The sequence below is a fragment of the Leuresthes tenuis genome, unplaced genomic scaffold (genome assembly GCF_036924035.1).
Source record: "Leuresthes tenuis unplaced genomic scaffold, fLeuTen1.0.hap1 SCAF_18, whole genome shotgun sequence".
NCBI classification, from domain to species: Eukaryota; Metazoa; Chordata; class Actinopteri; order Atheriniformes; family Atherinopsidae; genus Leuresthes; species Leuresthes tenuis.
The window spans coordinates 19165434-19190854 of record NW_027325372.1 but is presented as its reverse complement, the minus strand read 5'-3'; the positions used below and the strand labels follow the sequence as shown (position 1 = coordinate 19190854).

The 25421-nt window shown below is 43.4% G+C and overlaps 4 protein-coding genes across 4 annotated transcripts; 2 read left to right on the top strand and 2 right to left on the bottom strand.

Moving 5' to 3' along the window:
• The first annotated feature begins 1100 nt into the window (after positions 1 to 1100).
• On the top strand, positions 1101 to 6745 carry sync (syncoilin, intermediate filament protein). The gene is made up of 6 exons (XM_072370227.1): positions 1101 to 1237; positions 2534 to 4135; positions 4231 to 4445; positions 4581 to 4788; positions 4915 to 5039; positions 5632 to 6745. The coding sequence occupies exons 2-6, from the start codon at positions 2624 to 2626 to the stop codon at positions 5678 to 5680; spliced, it is 2109 nt and encodes a 702-aa protein (XP_072226328.1). The 5' UTR covers positions 1101 to 1237; positions 2534 to 2623; the 3' UTR covers positions 5681 to 6745.
• rbbp4 (retinoblastoma binding protein 4) lies at positions 6339 to 10574 on the bottom strand. The gene is made up of 12 exons (XM_072370228.1): positions 10384 to 10574; positions 9852 to 10002; positions 9577 to 9722; positions 9225 to 9398; positions 8973 to 9088; positions 8314 to 8474; positions 8095 to 8221; positions 7865 to 7942; positions 7691 to 7767; positions 7491 to 7548; positions 7277 to 7387; positions 6339 to 6735 (listed from the first exon to the last, which is right to left on the bottom strand). Exons 1-12 carry the CDS (start codon positions 10397 to 10399, stop codon positions 6673 to 6675), a joined length of 1278 nt encoding a protein of 425 aa, XP_072226329.1. The 5' UTR covers positions 10400 to 10574; the 3' UTR covers positions 6339 to 6672.
• A 709-nt stretch (positions 10575 to 11283) lies between these two features.
• On the top strand, positions 11284 to 20492 carry tert (telomerase reverse transcriptase). The gene is made up of 16 exons (XM_072370657.1): positions 11284 to 11578; positions 11836 to 13123; positions 13212 to 13401; positions 13498 to 13651; positions 13755 to 13922; positions 14006 to 14167; positions 14342 to 14443; positions 14552 to 14637; positions 14738 to 14854; positions 14974 to 15045; positions 15185 to 15373; positions 15651 to 15777; positions 16872 to 16933; positions 17293 to 17417; positions 17501 to 17638; positions 18331 to 20492. The coding sequence occupies exons 1-16, from the start codon at positions 11363 to 11365 to the stop codon at positions 18432 to 18434; spliced, it is 3300 nt and encodes a 1099-aa protein (XP_072226758.1). The 5' UTR covers positions 11284 to 11362; the 3' UTR covers positions 18435 to 20492.
• Positions 19447 to 24838, bottom strand: slc6a18 (solute carrier family 6 member 18). Its single transcript, XM_072370658.1, has 12 exons — positions 24465 to 24838; positions 23596 to 23736; positions 23124 to 23261; positions 22483 to 22664; positions 22285 to 22395; positions 22082 to 22194; positions 21875 to 22003; positions 21627 to 21783; positions 21311 to 21515; positions 21072 to 21231; positions 20810 to 20972; positions 19447 to 19665 (listed from the first exon to the last, which is right to left on the bottom strand). Exons 1-12 carry the CDS (start codon positions 24604 to 24606, stop codon positions 19447 to 19449), a joined length of 1860 nt encoding a protein of 619 aa, XP_072226759.1. The 5' UTR covers positions 24607 to 24838.
• Positions 24839 to 25421: the final 583 nt, after the last annotated feature.

Sequence of the window (25421 nt, the reverse complement as noted above, 5' to 3'; positions counted from 1 at the left end):
GAGATAACACTGTATGACAAAGACAAACACAGAGTATATTAGTGCAGCCATTTACAGTAGAGTCATCATCATTTTACTACATTTGCCACATAAAAGTGAACTGTTAAATGGACGCAGTGATTGTGGCTGTTTCTAAAACAGAAAGACTCAGCATTTTCTTCCGTTACCTTTGGTATAAAGAGTTCGAATTGAACAGTGGCGCCACCTAGTGGTGCTGGGTTGTTATACATTTTCCCAATGCGCCATGAAAAGGATGAAATCTGTGAAGAAATAACAGACATATATTCATGTATAGGCCATTTATATATCCGGTAAAAGAAGTTGAAAGTCTACAATTAAAAAATAATTCTAAAAATGAAATTATTTGTGGATCAACGAGACGGTTTGCAGTAAAATCTGTTTGTCACTGTTTTCTCTCAACATTGCATTCCCTTGATCATCATTTCATCATCACCATCTCTGCTTTCTCTGTTATGTGCCTCATCCTTTCGTGCTATTTCCGGCCCTCTCGTTCTCAAGCTCACAACCACCTGTCCGCTCAATTGTTGGGGTCAGAAGTTTAGGTGAAAACCAATACTCCCCTGGGAAGTACCGCCACAAAAGTAGAGGCAGCTATTTAAAGAGTCTTTGATAATGAGGAGGCACGGATGCAATCCTGGAATGAGGTTCTTTTATCATAAACCCCTCACAAACACACACCTCAGCTACCGTAACACATTCTTCTGGATGCAACACCTCTGGTCTCACTGGAATCATCGAGGGAAAGACGAAGAGATGTGCGTTCGAAAAGTCATCATCCTGCAAATCCATTTCATTTGAAAGTCTTTCTTTTAAAAGGTGCGATTTCTTGAAATAAGGGCGACCGCTCTAAGACAGCGGCGAGTTATTGATGAAAATGCTTAAAAGAGTCTGAATCCTTGACGATCATTTTCAAAAGAATCTTTCACCTCTTGTGCTTTGAAACAGCCTGCTGTTGCTCCTCTTTCTGCTTACCCAGGGTTTATTAATAAACCTAAACAGATCCGAGGTAGTCATGGTCACACATAGCAGCAGAGGGACTGAGGGAGAGGAGGTTGGTCCCCCTCCCCTCAGTCCATCTGCACACACTTCTCCCGCTCATTCGCCGCCGCTCACTCCGCTCTGTCGTTTGAACCACAACCTGTTCATCTTGTCCAAAGAACGTTCCTCACCAGGATCCAGCTCAGGGACGGAGGAAAACAAGGATACATGTTGAGCGGTAAGTACAGGTATGTCTGAATTCGGCATACGGTGGTTTGTAATAACGATGCTCGTTAACTTTTCACACAACTCAGTTACCCCACAGTATTTGCTGTGCACGTGAAGTCAAAGCTTGCAAAAAAAAAAAAAAGAAAAAAAAAAAGTCTTAAATCTTGAGGTTGTTCTTGCTGAGCAGGAGAGGAAAAGTTCATGTTTAGGTTAGTCGGTAAATGTAGGTCAGAGCTTCCTCCGGGTGGTGAAGTTCTGAGGGAATGTTGCCTGGTGCCAGTGTCTGCCTGCAGCAGGACAGCCGGTCACTGGCAGGTCCTCCCCAGAGCTTTGTAGGGCCGGGAAAACCTTATAGTTCATATAGATGTTCATGCACTCAATAGTATGTCTATCGTCTGACCTAAATTAACAGAAACACGAGAGCTGAATATTGAATCCTTGTTGGAGGCTGTTCTCACAGGAATCACACAAGCTTGTCTTCCATGCCCTATCTATATTACACATCTCATTACAGGGTCAGTTTGATCAGTTTGAACTTGTCTTACACCTACAAGAGTATAATTCCAGCTACATTATTTTCCAGAGAAGAGAACATAGGCCCGTCTGTCAGCAGGCACAAAGGCATGTTATGATAATGGTCTCGCAAATGTAATCTGCACGATGCCAGTTGAGGGAGCTTCAAACAAAAGCCCCCAGCATGAGTTGATATTATCAGTGTTACACTGTTTAATGAATGCATGAGTAGGCCTGTCTGAGGCGTGTCTCATGGCATGGCATCTAGCCTAAGAGAACAGCTGCCAGTAGCATGCCCCCTGCTTAGCTGTTCCACTTCACATTCCCACATGTGCTAATACATCCCATCGCATAGCTTGGAAACTCTGGCAAAAATATTAACACCTGCTCACACCTATGTTATTGTGCCATCAGTGACAGCCAGGCTTAGCATTTGTGGCGTGCGACATGATGCCAACATTTACAGCTATCGATTTTCTACAGCTCTGTGAAAAGAAGTCTTGAGCCGACAGTCATTTCTTTCTATATTGCCGGAAAAAGAGGAAACAGATGCAACTATTTATTGAGCGCCTTTCTTCTTCAAGCCTCTTAGACAAGCTTTCTTGTCCTCAGGAATAGTTCTCCAGGCTTCTTGAAGGACTTTCCAAAGCTCTTCTTTGGATGTTAGCTGCCTTGTTGAGGTCCAGGCTCTGGGGAGGATTCATCCCTCCATAAGACCTGTTGCTGCTGATTCTCAGGCCAGTTCTGGTGTCATTTGACATATCCTTTTCTCCCCATTTCACTTCCTCCTCAGAGCCCAGGCGACTACTATATTCATCTGCTTTGATCAGAGGGAAGATACAGATCTAAAGGAGATTTCCACATCTAAAGTGGGTCATAAGAAATGGATGACCTGAATGAAGACATTTCATCTACTGGGTTTGAGCCACTCTTCATCAAAGAAGAGGATGGGGATCCAGATAGATCCTCCGTGGAAGAAAGAGAAGACCACAAAAACCCAACTGGACTCACAGGAACGCAGCTCAAACAGTCGGCTTTAATAAAGCCATACCTACAGGAAATGGATGACTTACTGAAGAGCTGCGAAGAGCTTACAGGCATTTCGCTGAGCTCGCAATACTCAGCAAGTTACAATAAAACAAGTCGGAGTGAATCAAATCACTGTCAGGGCAAAGAGGAGGTTGCAACAGGAAGCTATGGAGGTACATCTTCTCAAGCCTATCTCTCCACCAGCTACATAGACACGCATATAGAAGAGGTTGGAACAAAAAAAGATCCAGTTCAAAGTGAGCGCTTGGGCACCAGCATCGACACGTATGACATTTCTCACCAGGTGGAGATGCCTCTCACCTCAGCAGGTAACAAACTGAGGGAAACCATGGTGGACTATGAGGGCCAGCTGTTGGGGATGTTAGCCAAGCTGGAGAGTTGTATGGAGGAGGCTGGCATGGACTTCGAGCCGCAGGATTGGGTGGCAGATTCAAGCCAAGAGTATGTCCACATCAGGAAGAATCCTCATCATTATAGGGGTACGACACTGGTGCCCGTTATGCAAGAGAGGCCACTCAAGCTGGACACCCAGTCAGTGCAGTTTGAAGCTTTTGTGGAGGGAGATAAACCTTCTGACGACGGCAGGAGGAGAATCCCTGTGGATTCAGCCCCTGATGGAAGCCAAAACCTTATGCCCAGCTGTGAGAAGTTGGTGAGCTTCTCAGTGGAAACACCAGAGGGGCAGAGCAATTTCAAAGAAGACAGAGGTGTCCAGTTTAGCTTCTCTGGGCTAAAAATGCTTTTAGATAACACAGAAAAAGAAGAAGAAGAAGAAGAAACAGAGACAGGACATATGCTTAATGAGGGTACAGAAACAAATGGAGATGTAACTGCGACTGATGCAGAGTTACCAGCTGAAGAAAGAAATGAATTCAAGATGCACGCCACAGATCTGGGATCTGGCACAGACGAATTAAAAGCTTTGGGGGCCCAGATGGAGGCCTGTATACAGGAGGTGCAGCGATTAGAGAAGAGGAGGAGGGAGCAGCTGCTGGAGGTGCAGCAGCTAAGAGGGCAAAAAGAAAGAGAGGAGGCAGCAGGGACCAGTGTGGAGGAAGAGGAGACAGAGGAGTGGATCGACAACAAGGTGGTAGAGCTGATGGAAGTTATCAAGAGGGAAGAGGAGGGAAGAAGGGAGGAGAGGAAGAGGGAGATACAAAGCCTCAAAGAAGAGAGGGCGGAAGAGGAGAGGAAGATGTGGAAGGTGAACCTGGAGAGGCAGGGGCTGCAGGAGGAGCTCAGAAAGCTGAAGAGGAAGCTGTTTGCAACGGCCAGGGACTGTGCCCTCTGTCAGGCGACCATGAACAACCAGCGCCGTGGGGTGGAGCTGCTGAAGAGAGAAGAGGTAGGACCCCTCTCCAGAAAACCACTCAAACTCCATGTGCACCACAGTTCCAGAAAAACCTCCACATCAAGGCTCTCTTTTCTCTTATTTTCCAGGAAAAGATCAACTCTCTGCTCCTCCAGCTGACAGAGGAGGGCTGCCAGCTCAGGTCAGCCCAGCAGCAACAGCTTTTAGACCTACAAGCACAACTCCACACCCAGAGCTCCAATCAGACCGCCAACACTCAGGAGGAGCTGATCGAGGGCAGGAGGACTTCCTGCGGGGATCTCCAGCAGTATCTGCAGGGAGGGCTGAAAGCCCTGGAGGACAGGTACTGTTTTTAAAAGATTTATTCACAGGAGTCGCTTATTCCTTTCCGTGTCTGGTATTCAATTCCCAGGCATTAAACCCCAGTTAGGCTATTTGTCCATAACTCAATTCACTATCAATACTTCGCCATCCTCAGGTACGAACCAATTTTGCTGGCACTGCTGAAAAGGAGGGAGGCAGCAGCTGGCGCGCTGCTGAAAACAAAGGAGCAAGCTCAAGAGCTGAGGGCCCAGCTGAGACCTCTGGGGGAGGAGATTCAACAGCTGCAACTGCAGAGGGCTTGTCTGGAGGAGAAGCTCAAACTTATTCACATACAACGATGGGAGGACGTGGGCCGATACAAGGTAATAAACTAAATCTGACTTCACGGTGGCGCTCAGACTCATTTAGGAACAGGCGCTGTTTTCGATGGTCACTAAATCACAGGGGGACCTGATACACAAATGAGTGAAGTCGTGTCTCACTTACAGGAGACGGTGCATAGTCTGGAGGAGAGCAGCAGGGAGCTGAAGACGGAGTTAGAGATTCAAAAGAGAAAAACTAAAGAGATGGAGGAGTTGAGAGACAGCCTCGCCAAGCAGCTCCTACTCCACAGGTAACTTATCTGATCTTCAGCCCCAAGTCCCCACAGAATGCGAGGATTGGTTTATGCAAATTTCACCAACCAATACATTATTAATAACAGAATGTAGAAATCATTTCAGGAATCGTGTCTGTTTTTAATACGAGGGACCAAAGATCTCAAGCATCCAATATGGATTTTGGGCCGTGACCCTTGAATTCGGAGATTTCTCCAGGTCCCTGAATCAGTTGATATCATCCAACATAAATGGTGGAACATTCAGAATTCCCAGCTTCACGTTGAGGAACAAGATTCTGAAACAGCAACAGTTTGTAGGTTTGCAGACTGCTGAACCTCTGCCCAACATGTTGCTGACCTGTTACCAGTTTACCCAATTAGTTCCAACATGTGCTTCCGGCTTCCTCCCACCGTCCAAAAACATGCACGTTAGGCTAATCGAATTGTCCCTCGGAGTGCGTGTTAGTGTGCATGGTTGTGTGTCTTGTTTAGCTCTTTCTCTTTCAGTACGTTGGATGTTTTCTACATTCTGTTTAGAAAATGTTGGCTTTGCTAAATCTGCACATCAGTTAAGGCAGCAACTATAACTCGAGTGCTTTTCTCTCAGGGCCGCCACTGAGGACCACAACAAGCACGATCGCGAGGACACGACATGATCGTCCTAGCTGACAAAAACAGCTGTGATTTAACCCTTTATTGTGTGTTTTTCTTTTCAATTCTCAGCACAGTGAATGCACTTTACACATAAAATTGACAAAAGCTTTTAAACTGTCTGTAAAGATTAAGCAGACTGCAGCATGTAGGAAGGTTTTTTGTTATGAATAAAGGTCTGCTGTTTCTCCTGGTCCAAGTGCAAATGATGAGTTAACGTCTGCCTCGTAGGAGCAGAGAGGGCTTCTTGTACTTATATGGGCAAGCTGTCTGAAGAACTAAACGGTGGGACATAGAATAATGGAGTGAGAATGAGGTCAGGAAAAGCAGAGCACCATGACATCACAACATACACAAATACTAAGCAAAGCAGCAAGGTGATGCCAACTCTTAACTAAAAAGTACTATAACAGATTGTTTAGGAATACCTGCTGGATTAGCAAGACGCTCGTTCTAATAAATACAAAGCACTACATAAACGGAAGCGTCGACATGACATGAAGCAGGCCCAAAGATGGGTTAAAAGCAGTTAAAAATAACATTTAGATGGTGACCAGACTGAAGCGGCTAAACTGACACATTTTGGATACAAACACCTGACGTGCGCAACATATTGCAGAAAGATTAGTGGAAATGAAGACCGGTGCGAGTAAGACTACGAGCTTAGGCTCAGGAAAAACATTTTATTGTTTTTTTTGGTTTGATAGAAAAAGCATTGTTTAAAGTATTTCAATGTACAAAGAAGAGCAAATCTGATTTCCAAAATATTGTAAGTGCACTGCGACAAAACAGATGAGTTTTTTTTTTCCTTTTTTTTTTTGTTTTTTTAGAGGCGGTAACTAACTGAAAGGACAGGTCTTTTATAGAAAAAGAACCAGGGCAACGCACATTAGGTCTTTCAAGTATTTACAGTTAGCAGCATAAAGTGGCCCGCTGGTATAGCTGCGGGATGACTGGGCTGAAGGTGAAGATGGATGGAAAACAGCAGACATAGAGGTTACGCTGTGGCTACGGGGTCTGTCGTGCCCTCAGGATCTTCATCGTTGTAGATGTTCTCAGCCTAAAAGAAACAGGAGAATCAGTGTTGATTATTCTGCAACAAACTGTCAAAAGGGTTCAAATACTCACAAGTTTCCATATTTCCAAATTCGAGACTTGGGTTTTCCCAAAGAGACTAATTTTACCCTGTCGATACATGCCTAACTGCTGGCTTTACTGACATTCATTACAGTAGTCTTCAGACGTGTATTTTAGTAGGAAATAAAACATTTTTTAAAAAGCATGAGAAATAATTGAAGAATCCTAACACACAAATGGGTTATTACACTTACCATTTTCAAAAATTCTCTTCCATGTCCTGACTGTGCCCTGATCAAATCACTCCAAATGTTAAATAAAGAAAAGTTTCTTGACTGCAATTTTCTGTTTTGTGGCTCGCTGAAATGCCAAGGAATCTCCCATCACACCACTTTTCCTGTAGATTTATTGTTGCCTGTTCTGACACTTCAGGGTATATCGCCTGTCACTGTAGTGTTTAGGAGGAATTTGTATTCCCTCTGCAGATGAACACAGTACAGAACAACACTTTTTAGCCATCTTACCATTTGCCAAACTTGCATAATGTTGTCCTCAGACACAGAGCAGATGACCCAGGGCTCGTTGGGGTTCCAAGAGAAGTCAGAGATCTTGGCTGTATGGCCTCCGTGGATGAACTAGTAAAAGAAGAACAATTTTTGTCGTGCATCCATACACAATGTTATCCATGAGCGAGGTACTAAACCAAGGCAGGCATTAAAAAAAATAAAAAAAACTTACCAGCAGCTCAGGGGGGCCATCTTCTGCGTCCTCTTGTGATTGCTCCTCTCCAATTTTGCTACAAATGCATAAATAACAGGAAACAATGACAAACCCCACATGACATTTTTAAAAATCTTGTGTCTTCAAGATCTCTGAGCTGGATTCGAGTTTTACACAAGCTGATCCTTTCACAAACGCTAAAACAGTAAGTTTTATACCTGAGGTCCCAAACGTTGAGGCGGCGGTCTGTTCCACTCGATGCAAGTATGGTTTCATTATGAGGTGACCACTGAACCTGAAAAAATAAAAAAACAAAGCCAGTCAGAACACACAAGGAAACAAGTTTGGAGTTAGAATAAAATTTAAAAAGTACTTAAAGGTAAATACTTCACCTGGAAGATCTCATCCTTGTGTGACTCAAAAGAGTGCAGCTTCAGTTTCAGGTTTCTCAAGTCCCAAAGAGCTACAGTCTGTGGGCAGGAGACAGATGGGATGCAAAGATACGCTTTATCTCAACAAAACGCTCGTTTCAAAACAGCAACATAATCATCTGCATCGACAAAGATTTCTAAACTGTATGCACCTGCGCTGATACTTAAAACGTAATGGAACACGGAATTACCTTGTCTGCTGAGCCAGTGGCAAGAATGAACTCGCTGTAAGGGTTAAATGACAAACAGTTTACTTCTGCTACGTGGGCGTCGACCGCGTGGCTGGGTTTGGAGGTATTGTTTGAACGAGTGTCCCAACTAAAAGTGGGAAAAAAGGCAGGTGGTAATTGCTTTTGTGCTGCTTTAACTTCATTTGTTTGTGAGGTTTGAGTTGTGCATGAGATTCTCACATCATAAGCTTTTGGTCGTCTGCCACAGATCCAAAGAGCGACTCGTGGATGAGGTGCCACGAGACGTCTTCCACCACAGCGGTGTGACCGGTGAAGACCGTCTTAGCGTCTACGGTCTTGCTTTCTTTTGGCGCGGCACTGATGTCCCACAGGCAGATTGTCTGCATATGGAGGAGTGACCAGAAATTAACACCAAGCTAATATTTCAGATCTAATCTTTGAGGACCTGTTCATTTCATGAAATATATTCAGAATAAATACGACAAGAAATGCAGATTGCTCAAAATCCCCAACACAGAATCATGTGAAGAAGAGGTTTTATACACCAGGATGTAATAGAACAAAATACAAATTAGCTCGCACTTAACAGGTCTGAAAAGGCTTTTGAATGCTTTGCTCAGATGAGCAACTGCACATGACCTACAACACTGTGACAACTTGCTGGTTTTTCCACTTGTTAGTAAACTTTCCCACTTATGTACTTGATTGTCTTTTTTATCCAAATGTAAGTTCTGTGAAAGACCAGATGATCTTTCAAAAAAATGTTCTGATACATAAAACCTTAGAATTTAACGAGGGTGTAGCCCCAACCCCACACACACAATTTTTTGTGAAAAACACTTCCATCAAACCATCAAAATGTATGTATTTTGACTCACGTGGTCATCTGATGCACTAAGGAGGAATCCTGACAGATTTGAATTCCAGGACAAACCGTAACCTTCTTTCTGATGGCCTCTGAGACGCAGATCAGGGTGACATTCTCCTGAAGCGTCTATGGACAACATCAAAAAAATAAATCCACTGATGCCTTTTTTTTCAGAATATCAGAGAAACAGAACCTATTCCACTTGTATTTTCATTCATTCTTTTCTCTCAGCGGCGTCTCGCAGTGCCTGTGAGCTCCATACCTGGCTTGGAAGGATGCTTGGTGTAGTCGAACACCAGCACATCTGAGGTGGGGGTCTTGGTGGCGATGATGCAGGGGTTCTGCGGCATGTAGCGAGCGCGATTCACCTCTCCTTCGTGGCTGATCTTGATTTCTATCTCAATTTTTCCACTAACTGAGCCAAAGCCTCCAAACTCTTCAGGGACATATGTTTACATTTTACCGTTACAACACGAAGGCGATGCAGTATCATTTACAATTTGGCCTTAAAACAGATTACACCAGCATGTTATCAATCAAGAGAACCTTTTGATGAAAACAAAACATCTGACTTTGTTAATAGTATTATTTCTGAACATGTAGAAGTCTCCAACCTCCTTTTTCACTGTCATACTGGGAGGCGTCAAACTGAGCATCGTCATTGGGCAGCTGGACACTGGCAACAATCAAGTGATTCTGCTCATCTGAAGTGTGAGTGCCCAACACCAGTCGGTGCACGCTGTAATCCTTCCCCTCTGGTCTGGTGAAAAGAACACAAAGCTTGATACTAATGTGAACACCTCTGGGCAAAAAGGGTGCACGTTCACATGGCGACAAATGGCAACTACTATGAGCCCACTGTGCTAAAAATAAAAAAAGAAAGGCCTACCTGGAAACATCAGGAAGCCACTGAGCAGTCAGGCTGGGCCACTCCAAAGCATGGGTCATAACGAGGTCATACAGAAAGGGGGTGTTTTTCTTCCAGATCTTGTACTCCTCGTTGATAACCCTCTCTTCCACCGCATCATCAAAAGCACCAGCTAGAATGGGCACAGCGACGGCAGAGCCAGTAATGGGTGATGGCTACATTAGAATAATCTTTTTTACTTAAGATCCACCAAAAATTCACTTGCCGTTTATTTAAACGGGGTTTATGCTTCTAGGCCTTAGCAACAACTATCTAAAGTTGTGTTTGCGCCAATAAGCAAATAACAAATTCACAACCAGTTTGTATTGTGCCCTCGGCTGCCACCAGAAGATTACACAAGCTGTTGAGAAACAATACTAAAACAAAGAACGAACGACCTGCGGCGACAGATTGCCAAATTCTATGCAGCTGCTATCCGAGTTAGCTGGGTAGCTAGCTCACACAGTGTCAGACATTGTTTTTTTGTTGGTGTAATTTAAGACATTTACGTTACCGTCCTTGTCCGCCATAGCGCGTATCTTCAGTGGTTCACAGGGAACAGATACTTGGGGATAAACGAGATATAAAGTCAGACAGCGTCGTGTCGGGTGCAACAACGCAGTTCAGGAGCTGTTTTAATCAGGAGTGTGACAACATTAAGCTAACGGCTAGCTAACCGTGGCAATATGAGACGTGAGTGCATTCGCGGGCTCAGTACAAGCGAAAGGGGCGTCTTTCCACCAATCACGGTACAACTCCTATGCTCGAGGGGACCACGAGAGGGCAGCAATAGGCTTGTATTAAAAGAAAAAGACTATTCGAAATAAAAGGACACGCTACGAATACAACTATGACCTAATCCCACCCACATTACTCTAAAACAGAATAGTCGTCTCTTTCTTTCTTTTGCACCTATTTTAAGCATGTGTTTTTCTATGTGTACTCAGTTTTTTTTTATTAACGGTCAGATAATACAAATAAAAAAAGTTGAAAATTTAAGAAACCTCGTTGCTTTTTATCAGTGCTGTTTTTTTATATCGAATCATAGACCTTAAAATTACATGTTTATTTAGTCTGGTTAGTTTCCTTGTATTAAGTTCACACATCGCTGCAGCGCATGTTTCACAAATGCAACACACTGTTTCCCAACAAAAAATATTTCATATGCAGCTGAGAGATACAATCGTTTAAGTATAATTTTTTTTTTTAAATTTATGTTTTGTTATTCACTTTACAGATGGAATTTATTGTTTCCACTGTGGTCGAAAAACAAGACAACATGCCTTTTCGAGTTGGCTATTGGTCAACTGCGAATTCCAAGTCAGTGTGAGCCTTTCTGATTGGACACTTTTACTAAACTGATATTTCATTTGATAAGCGCAACGCGGGCCATTAAAACACGTAAATTATTGCCCCAACGCAGCAGCATTGTTAGCAGCCATGTAGATACTCTTCCTTTTCTAAAATTATTACAGCGGCTTCAGGCAGTCGCTATGTCGACGACTGATATGTCCGGTGTGCTCAACATCGTCCGGTCCCTGTATCGACACACACAGACCCTGGAGGAGTTTGCGGACAGCATCGTGTTCAGAGAACAACAGAGGGCAGTTATCATTGAGCAGTCAGATACGAACCGCTTCAAATCATTCGTCAGGAGTGTTTTTGTGTGCTCTGATAAGGAGCTGCAGCAAGTCCCAAGCTGCAGCCAGGTAACACCACAACATCTTTCATGAGATGACGTAGCTTAGACATAATAGCTGTCGCTAATTTCTAGTTCAAATGAACGTCTCTATATCCATAATCTATTACTGACGTGGAAACCTCTTAGATGACAAGCTTTGTAATTATTATTTTTATTCAAATGATTAACGATGACAAGAGCAAAACCACGTGTCACGATTTAGTCATTTCAAAGTGAGATGGTTTCTTCTGGTGTTAATGACAATGTGTTCTTGGTTTATTGTAGATTTGCACTCTCCCAGAACTACTGGCCTTTGTCCTCAACACTCTGAAAAGAAAAAGAAAAAGGAATGTCTTGGCACATGGCTACAATATTCTGGCCCTGGCACAGGAGGATCGGGATGCAGACCACTTCAAATTCCAGGGAGAAGTAACTCAAAGTGCTGCCTACATTCATGGCAGCGACCTGTGGAAAAAGGTTACAATACGCCTTGGTACAGACATCACACGGTACCTGCTGGAGAGCTGCTCTGTATTCGTCGCGGTTCCTCCTTCGTGTGTTTTTCAGGTGTGTGGTGTTCCAGTGTATGACAGGGTGTCCGTGACCACTGCCTCAAGTGGGTTTTACCTCCAGCCTCGATTCAGGAAGCATAATTGCTCTCATTTTGTAAGAAACCTAAGTTCAGGGAGCTTGAGAAGCAAACATGCTGTTGAGAATCCTGCAGTAAACCTGAAGAGAAAGCGAAGGGATGACAGACTGAACAAGCGGAAGAGAAAGAGAGGTCCTGATCAGCAGGATGAGGAGAGGGTGCCATGTTCAAAAAGAACGAGAGGGGCAGCACACCAAGAACGCAAACTGGAAGTGGAGGAAGGACAGCCCGTGTCTGTTGAATCAACGCTGTCTGGGAGAATTGTAGAAAGTAGAACGATTGGTTTCAGGCAACCTGTTGAAACGCCAGCAGCTGTGCTTCCTTTGGAGGGTGGTCCCAGCTGGAGATCAGGGGTTTTCCCCCCTTTGCCGCTGTCGCAATGTTTTATCCGCACACTGGGATTCCTGTATGGGGGTAAGGGCATGCATGGCTTCCTCCTTAACAGGAAGATGAAGAGTGCTGATGGATCCAGAAGATTGCAAGGGAAAGATTTGGTAAGAATGGTCTTCTTTGAGGGCCTGGCGTATTTAAACGGTCTTAAGAAGAAGCCAAAGAAACTCCCCCGGCGATTTTTCAACATGGTTCAACTATTCAGTCAGCTGTTGCAGCGTCACAGAAAGTGCCCCTACAGCAGAATTCTGCAAAGGATGTGCCCGCTGGTCGAGGAGAGCAGTGCAGGAAACGGAGAGATAAACTCCCTTTTACCTAAGCACTGTGCTCCTCACCGGGTCTACCTTTTTGTCAGGGAATGCCTCTCTGCTGTGATCCCACAAGAGCTGTGGGGCTCGGACCACAACCGACTCCTTTTCTTTGTCAGAGTAAGAGGCTTCCTGCGCAGCGGCAAGTTTGAGAGGCTTTCGCTGGCTGAACTGATGTGGAAGATGAAGGTGAATGACTGCGATTGGCTGAAGATCAGTAAGACTGGTGAGATAATCATGGATGGTCTTTTTTTGCTTGTGTTTTTGGTTGCTTGCATGTTTTTGGTGGTCTGAATAAATGATCTCCTTTGCAGGCCGCTTCCCACCCAGTGAGCTCGCATATCGGACACAGATCCTGGGTCAGTTCTTGGTTTGGCTCCTGGACGGCTATGTTGTCGGCCTCGTCCGAGCTTGTTTCTACGCCACAGAGAGTGTGGGGCAGAAGAACTCCATCAGGTTCTATAGACAGGAAATCTGGACCAGACTTCAAGACTTGGCTTTCAGGTACACACACACGCAAACACACACACAACATTCACTTAGAGAGGCCCACTTGAGACGTCATCTCACAGATTAAAAAACAACCTGCTTTTCTAACAGGGGTCACCTTGCCAAAGGCCAGATGAAGGAGTTGACTCCAGCACAGGTGGCATCCCTCCCCAAAGGCACTGTCATTTCTCGTCTTCGCTTCATTCCCAAGACTGATGGCATGAGGCCCATCACACGAGTCATGGGAGCAGATGGCAAAACAAGGGTACGCCTTGATGCTGACCTAAAGTCTCCTTTTCATATCTGTGAGTGTACCAAGTGCTGCGGGCGTTCACATGTTTTTTTTGTAATATTACTTTTTCCTCCAGTTCTATCAGGGGCGGGTCCGGGACTTGCTGGATATGCTGCGTGCCTGCGTGCTCTCCACTCCATCCCTCCTGGGCTCCACAGTGTGGGGCATGACAGATATCCACAAGGTGCTGTGCTCTCTGGCACCAGCTCAGAAGGACAAACCACAGCCCCTCTACTTTGTTAAGGTGACTTGTGACACCTGAGTGTGTATTTTCCATAGTGTGATTGAACTTATTAAGTCGAAATTAACCTTTCGTCTGTCTTTGAGGTGGATGTGAGTGGAGCCTATGAGAGCCTGCCACATGAAAAACTGATGGAGGTGATTGGCCAGGCCCTGTCACCTGTCCAGGATGAAGTGTTTACCATCCGCCGCTACGCTAAGATCTGGCTGGATTCCCACGAGGGCCTGAAAAAGGCCTTTGTTAGACAGGTAGCATGATGCTCACAAACATGAACGTGTGAGCATACAGCTGAAAAAGTTGTGCACCTATATAATAAAATTGGAGTATTCCCTCCTCCTTACAAAACACCTTCAGCTGGGATGTTGGTGGGCTTCCTTGAATGCATTATTTGAATTAGCCACTTGCCATTTTTGTTCACATAGGCAGATTTCCTGGAGAGCAGCATGGGATCCACAAACATGAAGGGATTTTTGATGTCACTTCAGAGGAGCGGCAAAGTCCATCATGCCATCTTGGTGGAGCAGGTGACAGTGACATCCTCATATGTTTCCTCATACATTTATTCATTTCAATGCAAAGGATAATTCCCCCCCCTCCACATTTAAACCTTTAATTACTTTTCCTTATTCCAGCATTACTGCTCAGATCTTCATGGCAGAGAGGCGTTGCAGTTCTTCACCCAGATGCTGACTGGCAGCGTTGTTCAGTACGGAAAGAAGTAAATTCTGCATTTATTACCTCATTTATAAATGTGAGGGCGTTGTTTTGTTTCTTTCTTTTAAACTTTCTGGTTTTAATGTCGCCCCTCTTTGTTGCAGGACGTACCATCAGTGCAGAGGAATTCCTCAGGGATCAGTCGTGTCTAGTCTGCTCTGCTGTCTGTGCTACGGCCACATGGAGAACGTCCTGTTCAAAGGCGTCACTGAAAACAAAGGGTACAGCTCGTCTGTCTGTAAAGATTGTCATAACGCATCAGCAGCACAAGAGGGCAGCCTCTCTGTATTGCCTGGTTGTTGTTTTTTTTTAGCTGTGTGTTATTTTCTTGTCTCTGCAGGCGTTTAATGAGACTCGTGGATGACTTCCTTCTCATCACCCCAGACCAACACGAAGCGCAAACTTTCCTCAAGTATGACGCCCGCGTTTTGTCAGACATCAATCTTGACTGATGCACTTCTCCTTTCTTTCATTTCCTGAAACTACCTTTTCAGTGGGGTTTAAGACGAAGCAGTAAAAACTGCGCTGATGCATTTCATCCTCATGTGTAGGATCTTGCTGGCTGGAGTGCCAGAGTACGGTCTGGCAGTCAACCCGCAGAAAGTGGTGGTCAACTTCCAAGTGCCAGGAGGCGTGGGCTCTTGTCCCGGCATTCGCCTCCTGCCTCCTCACTGCCTCTTCCCCTGGTGTGGACTGCTCCTGGACACCCACTCACTGGACGTCTATAAAGACTATTCCAGGTGAAACCTCTTGTCAGCTGTAATTAAACAGCATCAAGGGTGTTTCCAGCGTCAGTAGTTATTGGGCTTTTTGACTGTCTTTTACGGTTTCTTGTAAAGCGTGGGCCACACCCCCCACCCTGGACTTTGCACCTACTCATAAACTTCCAGTCTGATAGAAATTCTTGTATAAACTCCACTGTTAACCTTTTTTTTTTCCTCCATGCTAAATTCAGTTTATAGTCCTCAGTACTTTTCCCCTCTGCTTCTCTTACGTTAAACTTTCCATCTCTCACAGCTACGCGGGCCTCTCTCTACGCTACAGCCTCACTTTGGGCTCTTTCCACGCAGCTGGACAACAGATGAAGAGGAAGCTGCTGGGCATCCTCAGGCTCAAATGCCATGCCCTCTTCTTGGACCTGAAGGTTAAAGAGAAAAAAAAAAGAAGTTTTTTTTTTGAAGACATTCCCTTCATTTTTAGCTTTAATCTTTGATTGTTCTGTACAAGAACAGCTTCCTCTCAGACTCAGACTGGAGGCTAATCTTTTGTCATCATTTGTAGACAGAAGACCAGTTTACATTCAAAAAGGTTTGTGATCCTTTATGGCCCTCAGGTGCCCCCAAAGAACCGAACGTCAAGGAACTGAAACTGCATTTCATGAAAGCAGTCATGCAGTTTGACAGCTTTAACAAAATTCTGTAACAGTTTTCTGGGACTCCCTTAGATGGCTACAACATGGTAAATGGTAGAGTTTCCCCACAGTTTCACAATAACTGTCTTTATGAAATGTAAAGTTTGACCTCTACACATAATTGACAGACACGTTCACCCCCGTGCAGGCGTGGGTTCTCTCCGGGGGCTCCGGCTTCCTCACACAGTCCAGAATCACCAGCTTAACTGGTGATTTTAAACTGACCTCAGGAGAGAGCACGCTTGGTTATTTGTCTCGCTTGTCTCTGTGTGAGCCCTGTGATAGACTGGCAGTCTCTTCAGGGTGTTCCCTGCCTCTTGCCTGATAGCAGCTGGGATAGGCCCCAGCCCCCTGTGACCCAACTTTCACTCTGCAACAAGTTATTCAACCCTAACCGATGTCGTCAAAGAACAAATGCTGTTTCAAAAGGGTCTAATTATTGGTGTGCATCAAGCAAACAAAACAACTGGGGAGATTGCTTAAAGTACGAAAAAAAACAACTGTCCAGTGCATTATTAAAAGCTGGGAGGATGGTGGTTCACCATCTCCTTAGAGTAAGAAATGTGTTCCAGAAAGATCTTAAATGGTTCCCTGAAATTACTTTAAAGAAGTGAACGTAAGGCGTTGGGACCAAACAGCAGTGTGGTCTTAAGAGATCTCATGTTCCACACATGGTTTGGCCGCCACAGAGTCCAGATCTAAACCTCATTGAGGAATGTTGCGCAGCACTCTGCATCTCAGGTCATCAATGCAAAATCCAGCAAACTGTGTGCTGTTTTTTTTTTTTTCAAATAGAAATGTATAAAAGCAACGGATCTCTCTTTCAGACTAATTCTCTCGAGGCCGTCTACAAGAACATCTACAAGCTGGTGCTGCTGCAAGCATGCAGGTAAATGGCAGAAAGCTTCAATTTTATCTGCAAAACTCATCTTTTCTGTTGTACCTGTTCAAGGAACAGTAAAAGCCATATGCTGCCATCACCCGCACCTACTGTTGAGACACTTTGGTGATGAACAGACGTCATAAACGTCACACATGACCCACATCCGTTATCATGTGAACTCTGGCCTTGACTTGATAAAAAGGCCTGTTGAAATAATATTTCTATTAAGATGAACACAATGCTGTTAATCAATATCTGCTTTGGACTGAGACATGATTATTCTGCCTTTTTTATCTTAGAATGTAAATATGTAAAAGGCGCTTTTCTCAGCTCATTCCCACTTCTTTTTTTCTTCTTGTTTTCAGGTTCCATGTGTGTGCCCAGAGTTTGCCCTTTGGTCAGACGGTTGCTAAGAACCCAAAGTACTTCCTGCAGATGATATGGGCCATGGCACAGTATGCCAGTAAGCTAATCAGACGTAGCAACAAAGGTAACACTTACACGTCATACAGCTGAATAAAAGATGAACTGAAAAAGGTGATTTCATCATTTCATCTCTTCTCCTTCCTGCAGGACTGATCTTAGGCGGTAAAGCCCAGACAGGTGTAATGCAGTATGAGGCAGTGGAGCTGCTTTTCTGTTTGTCCTTCTTGCTGGTGCTGTCCCAACACCGTTCACTTTATAAAGACCTGCTGACGCACCTCCACAAACGTTTGTACCCACAGGAAATACTCAAATATTCAAAGAGTATAAATCGGGTAATCGCTTGTGTATTGGTCTGCAATTTTTGATGCTTGCTAAATGAATCTTCGCAGAAGTTTGCTTCTTGCGAGCTCTATTCATAGAAAAGCAAACGTTTTTTTTGTTTTACACTGTGTACACACAGTATTTGAACAAAGACCCTGCGCACGGCTTATGCCACACACAGACTGGTGCTGGTGTAACGGGAGAATGTGGGGCGAGCATGTGCCTCACTCAGTCAAATATCCACGTTTTTTCAGAGCAAGTCAGTACTGATAAAATGAAGTGGAAAGGGAAAAACAAGGCAATATATTTTATTATTAAACAGCAAGTGTTACAGAGCATTTGATTTACAGAATATGTGTGTGTGTGTGTGTGTCATTTTTTTTATTGTCTTACATGAAGAGGGGATCAGTTAAAGGCAGTTGAATCACGATTCCTGTTAACGCCGTAGTTCCTTGTGGTGTTCCTGATTAGAACTGTGTGGACTTTGTGATAGGTGCACCCAGGCCAGCAAGTCTAGCCATATATATGCTTCTACATATCTGCAAGTCTTTATTTGCCACTTTTTATCTCATCTCATAGCTTTGAGGAATGTATTTCACAGTTAAAGCCCAAAGCAGGAAAAAGCATCTCATTTTCTGCTCTCATCCTCTTGACAGGGAAGCGCAGTCTGGAGCGACGTCTGGGGGATCTGAGGTTGGCCAGAGTCCGACAAGCCACTACCCCCAGGACTCCACTTGACTTTTTGGCCATCCAGACGTAGTCCAGTAGCTACATCCACGAACAGTTCCCAGCACAGCCAAAGAAAAGTATCTGATTTTATTCGGTCTCCCTAAAATGTTGGTGTCAGTTTTTCCTGCAGAATTTTGCACATTTTCTGTCCAATTTAAGATTTATAAAAGCGATTATTTTTATTTTTTCTTCTACTTGTTGGCTGGTCTAATTCTCAAGCTACAACGGAGTGGGACAAACTGTACGTTTAAATCAGCAACTTGGATTTATGCGCTCTGTCAGTGGGCCAGAAGAATTGGTGATGTATCTGACTCATTGTAGAAAATGAGAGGAACAGTCCACATTCGTCTGTTATAAAACACTTAAGTGATAAAGCTCAGTCGTAACACGCCCTGAAGAACAACAACTTGTCCGGTAAAGAGGAATATTTTAAAATCTTCCAGCTACTGTGGTGGAGCCGGTCTCATCTCACAGCTCTTAGTCTCCCTGGACTTTGACTTGCACTCCGTGGTATTTTTCCACAAAGACACTTTGAAAATAATTTACATGTAAATAAGTGCTTAGAAACCGTGTGAGTCATCTCAGAAGGTCAAAGGTTTTCTTTTTTCTTTTTTTGCTGTTCAAGTTCATGGTTTTTTGCACTGCTGATTTCCTGCAGTAAGCATAGCATCTCATTTTGTGATGTTTCCCGGCCTCAGAATAAGTGTTAAAACGACAACAATGTTGAAATGAAGGATTTTGTAAATGTGGAATCCAAATGTGTGTTTCCAAATGATATCTTGTTTTGAATGTCTTTTACACACAGTTTGCAAACACTGTACACGAGAACTTCACAGTTACATCGAATGGCTTTGTTTGTCAGGTTGCTCCCTTTCGAAATCATCAGTATTAACAGAAAAGTCTATATCAGAATTAAAAGAGTGATTTCTTTCTTGTTTCCTTCACGTCAGCTGTCAGGTGAATTTGGGATGAAAAGTGGTGATAGCCATCAGAAAGTCTTTCTCTTCTCCGGAAAGCAGTAACTTTGGAACTTTCCACATTCTTTAAACCCTTTGATTCCTCTCTTCCTGGGTTTCAGCCTCAAAGCCGCCATTGTTGTAGGGATTTAGGTCCATGGGAGTCGAGGACTTTTTGATTCGAGGGCAGATCAGTCTGTAGAGAGCCACGAGAGGGATGGAAATCACGGGTACCACACTGAGGAGGATTATGATAGCAAACACCCAGCCTGGGTATTCCTTCACTTCCGTTTGAGGGAATAATTCCTAGAGGAAAGACAGAAATGTAAGAAAAAGACTCATTTTTGGATGACGTCTTAGAAGGTGTTCACACTTAAGTCTAATTATTTATGAAAGAATGAAACTATTCTTCAAAACTTAAGGAGAACATGTAAACATATACACCCTTCAAACACCGAGCATCTGTTTGGGATGGTGTGAATCACCAGCTGGTGAAAGAGCCAAATATTCACACACTTGCTGCTTTGTCTTGAGGGAAACCTTTTGGTTTCAAAATGATCCAACAGTCTGATATTATGTCTTCTGCCGTCTGTTGAACAGATACTGTGCAAACAGTTCAGAAAACGATTGTAGGAATGGACAAAAATTGTCATTTTTAAGAAGATTCCTCACACGGAAGAGCTATGGGGAACTCCATCGCTGATATCTGTCGACTTTTCACTACAAGTATACGACTGCTCATATAGTCATAGAGTCATCTCGGTCCGTTGCATATGTGGAATTATTTATAACAGCTTGACACTGTTTTCTTTCTTTTCTCTAACAAAACTGTGCCACACACACGGTATATATTGTTTTATGTATGGCTATTTTCAAGCTAAGTGATGGTTAAACACCTTTCCTCAACCTAGAAGACCTTCCTGACTTATTGCAGAATCACGTAAAAAAACTAATAGGCCGGTTTTCGTTAAACTTGTTATGGAGGCAGGGCACGATCAAAGTAGGAACCCCTGACATGTTCGTGCCATAAGTACAGAAGTTTGATCAGGTACTGCTGGATTAGACAAGTTTAAAGCACCTCAATGAGTAGACACCCCCCTCCCAAGATGGATATTGTGTCATATTGGGTGTTAATATGTATATTAATGATAATAAGAAATAAATAAAGGAGAAGAATTTTCAGTCTTTTTTGTGTTTTCTTCTTTGTCACAAGTTCAAGACATCTCAAGAAAAGTCGAGAGTTGCCTTTTGGCCTTGATGGAGGTCTCCTTGAACCCCTTTTGTCTTTTTAATAGAGTTTTGCTGCACTTTGATCCTGTTCAACCAGTCATAGGATAACTTTTGAAATCATAATATGTACTTCATAAATATATTTATTGCAGTTCAAGAGATTTATAGCTTCATTTTGTACATCTACGTGGTTTATATGTCTTTCACTTGACTTGCTTACATAATCTGGATTCCACGTTGGATAGGTTGGGTGTTTCTGTGCCTGGATGACCACGTAGGCCACAAACACCACCAGGAGCATTAATGGACTGATCACCATCCAGCACATCTTCCAAAAGAAGTTGGGCCTCTTCCCCGTCATGAAGTAGAGGTCTTCACTGAAACTGTCAGAGAAAACGAGAGAACCAGAGAAAATTTGAAACAAAATTGTATGTGATTTTCAAATAACTCAGGAAGATGGGGAGAAAGGGAGAGAAAGTTACTTTTTCATTCCATAGATATAAGTGACTGAAATGATCTCAAAGAATGCAATGATGAGCAGCGGTACAGAGCCCACGTAGCTATTAAAGACCTCCACCCAGTAGTTGCCTGAACCCAGGGCAAAGATGAGGGCCACCAAGAAGGATATCAAGCAGATTATTCCTATGAAAGTAAAAGAAAAAACAAATTCACAGAGAGAATTCAAATGAGTTCAGAACAAGTTAAGCCGATTTGCAGGTACCTGTCACAACTTGACTGGGAATCCACTTGGGCACCAGTTTGAGGTCGTTGAGGGGCGTGAGGACCCCCTCTATGTTGCCAAACATGGAGGAAAGACCCAAGCTGAAGAGCATGATGAAGAACAATATGGACCATACCTGGGAGCCTGGCATCTCAATCACTGCTTCAGTGAACACAATAAAAGCCAAGCCAGTGCCCGAAGCACTCTGGGGGAAAACGATTAAAGAGACACGAGACAGTAAGGATGAACGCTATGGTCCGAGAACAAAGGTGTGCAGCTTCGGTATAGTATGTTGGGTTTTTGAAGTTAAAGGTACCTGATCAAGGAATTTTTGTAGATCACAAACTCTTAGGGACAAGCTGGAGACGTCATGTGGAAAAGTCTGATTTAAATGCTCAAACCACTGATCATAGCTGTCTACAGTGATGTTCTGGTCTGATATCTCAAAGTGGTTGGTCAGAGTCAGGATGTTTCTGCAGATGAGATTGGAGGAATAACTTCTCAAAACGTACATAATTGTATCTCAACGATCGAAGCTTTAAAAGCAGAAAAAGATAAGCCTACTCTTGCAGACAGGAATTCAAGGCACGGTTGGCTTTAAATCCCAATATGGAAAAAATGGGGATGGATCCATAGAGAGATGTGGCACTGTTTATCACTCCCACAAGAACGGCATCCCTCTCGCAGTCATTCCTGAGAGACAAAGAGAGAGTAAAAAAGGGCAGAGTTTTGTAATCACTCGATTCCACCAGGTGGAGTTTGAGTCTTTACCTCTCATCGTTATAGCTGGAGAACGCTATGAGACCCCCGAACGCCAAAGAAAGGGAGAAGAAGATTTGCGTGGCAGCATCCAGCCACACCTGTGGGTTCTTCAAGATCTCCCACTGGAGCAAGAAGTAGAACAACACATTTGTGTCTGAGACACAGGAAGCAATCTTGCATCACGCGCAGAAGCAGGAATTACCCAGACTCACATCAGGGGTGAAGAGATACAGCAAACCATCAGTAGCTCCTGGCAGCGTGAGGGCACGGATCAGGAAAATGGTCAGCACCAGATAAGGGAATGTGGCTGTCACATAAACAGCCTGAAAAGATTAAAAGAAAAATAAAAGACAATATGGTTGACTCTGTAAATGTGGTTTAAACATTCATCACCTGTGCTCCACACTGACCTTTCCCATTGAGTCGATGCCTTTGATGAAGCAGACGTAAACCACACACCAGGCGGTGGCCAGACAAACCACCATCCACCACTGCAGGGAGCCGCTGGTCTCAATGTTAGGTGTAATGTTCAGGGTCTCACGGTACCAGAAATAATTCACTGAGGTGCTCTTCTCACACTCCATATCATAGCCTAAAAGTAAAAAAAAAAAATAAAATAAATATGACCATAAGAGACCGGTTACATCTAAATGAGATCAGTTTTTCATGAAGATTCCCAACATACAATAAACACAAGGCACCTATCAGGTTAAAACAAATGATCAAAACAACTTGTGCTGTTTGCCAAAACTTACCTTGATTCATTTATATGGAAGTGCAATATAACTTTGTGTCATAAAGCAATCTTTTTATATACATAATAAATCTTACCCGAAATTCCACTTGGAGCATGATAGCCAGTTTTCTTTGTGATAGTTTTTAACTTTAGTCTTGATATTATGAAAAATCCACACACCAAAATTGGCTACATTACAATCATACACCTTTCAGGCATCACTTTAGTTGCTGACATGGTTTAGCATCACATCACATGATACCGTGCATTTATCATAAGTAGCGAGATTGTCCAAGAAGAGAGTCTTCTTCTCACCTGTCAGGTTGTCATTGAGGGGACAAGAGCTCCAAGGCAGCGGGTTTTGAAAGGAGTGAAAGAAGTACCAGAGCACCCAGGCCAGGATGGTGTTGTAGAAAAGGGACACCAGGAAAGATACAATCAAGGAAGCAATGCCTGTAACCAAGAAATAAAATGAAATTCAGCTGAAGACAGAAGGATTGCTCTTTGACCTACATACTTTCATAGAAATGTTCCCTCAATTGGATTTTTCTAAGTGGAGTTGTTAGGGTTAAAGCACTTTGTTCTCCAACCTCCAGTCCAAAAATCTGCCTAAGTACATAATTACTGCACCCGTGTGCTGTGTTGCGGTATATTTTTTAAAATGCAGTGAGTGTAATACTCAGTTATTCAATACATTAAAGTCAAATAATAAATGGAGATATAACTGGATCTTTCTTTTTTTTTTTTTTATTAAATAAGATTTTACTAATGATTACAGGTTACCCACCAACTCCACCAAGCAGTGGGGAGATGGAGTTCCAGACCCCAATGCTGCCCATGCGGAGCCTTTGCCCAATCGCCAGCTCCAGGTAAAGCAGGGGGAGGCCTTCAAACACCAGTGCTATTAAATAGGGTATGAGGAATGCACCTGATAACACAACAAAACATTACCTCACAGTTAGAAAGCAGCAATAATCAACTGGATTTGTTATCTTCATTAAACAAAAATGAGTAATATATTAGATAGGCCTGCAAAATTTAAATAGAAAGAGATGCATTTAGATAACGAGGATCCATTGATCCATCCATCCAAGACTTTTTTTTTTTTTTTTGAAAGTTGCCAAACTCTTCCACCAATTTTCCCTGCATGTGTATGAAAAAAACCAACAAATTTAAAGCTAGAATAAGTTAACGTTTACCAACTGCTCCCTCAGAGGGGTCATATAGAGGCTCAGCAGTGTCTCAAACACATTCTGTGGGAATCTGAATCTCAGAGTCAATACATGAGGCTCCGAGCGCTTTTCAGGATTACCTGTTTGCGTAACTTAACCCCGATCATGGGTCTTTTGGAGTTTGTGGCTCCACATATCGCACTGGAAACTATGAGGAAGTCAATACAGTCCCCGATTTATTTATTTTTTTCCCCATAATCTTTCAAATATTAAATGGACTCTGCAGTTTCCAGTCACAGATGCGACAATTACACCAGTTAATTTGTTACTGATTTTGAGAACTGAAACAATTAGAATGTTAATGGACCGAAGCATCTCATGAGTGCAACATTTGCAAGAGTAATAGAATATTTAAATGTGCAACAGCAAACTTCACTGAGCTCAAGGGAGCTGGAGAAAATGTGTCTCAAAGGTAGCATCTCACCCCCTCCATAGATCTGGCATAGGTAGGGAAACCGCCACACGTTTCCAACTCCCACTGCAAAGCCAATGCATGTTAGCAGGTACTGAACCTTGTTGTCCCATTTAGGTCTCTCCTCCACCCCAGAGTCTTTTGATTTGCCCATCTTCAGCAGGTGAAAAGGTTCAGCCCAATCCCAGTTCTCTTACAAGGACTTCGGTCTCTTGATCCTAGCTTTCACGCCAGTCAGGTAGTATATATATATTTAATGTTGTCCAGTATTCTCCACCTTTGGTGTCTCTTTGCAATGTGTTGTCAGAGTAAAATCTGTCTCAAGTTGTTTGGTCAAAGTGATGTCCGCTCTTGTCCAGACTCTTCTCAGCGGGATGTCTTCTCATTCCCTGTCAGTTGGAGCTTTTGATCCGGGAGCACAGATTGTATTGGCATTTATAAAGAAATCAGGCAACCACGGAGGGAGTGAGAACACCTGGCATAATGATTTAGTGGTTAAACCTCCCTCCTTGTTTGAAATGGGAGTGTGCTGAGCCTTGAATTAATGGATAACCCGATGATGCTGTCTCAATGTTACACTGACCTACAGGAAAGCAATCGCACACAGTCCGTAAAAGAGACCACATGACAGGTGGTTCACAAACAAGCTTTATTAAATAGTTCTAACATACACATCAAGCAGAGTTTGCACATTAAATGCAAAGCAATTAGTTTTCAAAGCAGGAGATAAAAACTTGTCAGCATTTTTCCCCCTTTTTCTGTTTCCCTTGAATCTCTGGAAGCTTTCGTACAGGACAAGTTGTTATTTTTCTCAGATGTTCTAGATATCCAGAGCAGATCTGAGATCTTTATGTACCAGTAGTTGAGCCTACGGTTTGCAGATTGAAACAAATAGTGGTTTTCTTTGTGTGTGTGTGTGTGTGTGTGTATGTGTGGTGGTGTTTTTTTGTTGAGTCCATAATAGCTACA

Coding starts and splice junctions, on each gene's coding strand:
- sync (XM_072370227.1), top strand. CDS start 2,624: ATGGATGACCTGAATGAAGACATTTCATCTACTGGGTTTGAGCCACTC. Junction 4,789..4,914: donor AGGACGTGGGCCGATACAAG/GTAATAAACTAA, acceptor TCTCACTTACAG/GAGACGGTGCATAGTCTGGA. Junction 5,040..5,631: donor AAGCAGCTCCTACTCCACAG/GTAACTTATCTG, acceptor CTTTTCTCTCAG/GGCCGCCACTGAGGACCACA.
- rbbp4 (XM_072370228.1), bottom strand. Junction 9,399..9,576: donor GTATGACAGTGAAAAAGGAG/GTTGGAGACTTC, acceptor ATGTCCCTGAAG/AGTTTGGAGGCTTTGGCTCA. Junction 7,388..7,490: donor ATGGCCCCCCTGAGCTGCTG/GTAAGTTTTTTT, acceptor TTCTTTTACTAG/TTCATCCACGGAGGCCATAC.
- tert (XM_072370657.1), top strand. CDS start 11,363: ATGTCGACGACTGATATGTCCGGTGTGCTCAACATCGTCCGGTCCCTG. Junction 13,402..13,497: donor CTTCAAGACTTGGCTTTCAG/GTACACACACAC, acceptor CTTTTCTAACAG/GGGTCACCTTGCCAAAGGCC. Junction 14,855..14,973: donor GGCGTCACTGAAAACAAAGG/GTACAGCTCGTC, acceptor TTGTCTCTGCAG/GCGTTTAATGAGACTCGTGG.
- slc6a18 (XM_072370658.1), bottom strand. CDS start 24,606: ATGGGCAAATCAAAAGACTCTGGGGTGGAGGAGAGACCTAAATGGGAC. Junction 22,396..22,482: donor GCATCGACTCAATGGGAAAG/GTCAGTGTGGAG, acceptor TAATCTTTTCAG/GCTGTTTATGTGACAGCCAC. Junction 21,516..21,626: donor TACAAAAATTCCTTGATCAG/GTACCTTTAACT, acceptor GTTTTCCCCCAG/AGTGCTTCGGGCACTGGCTT.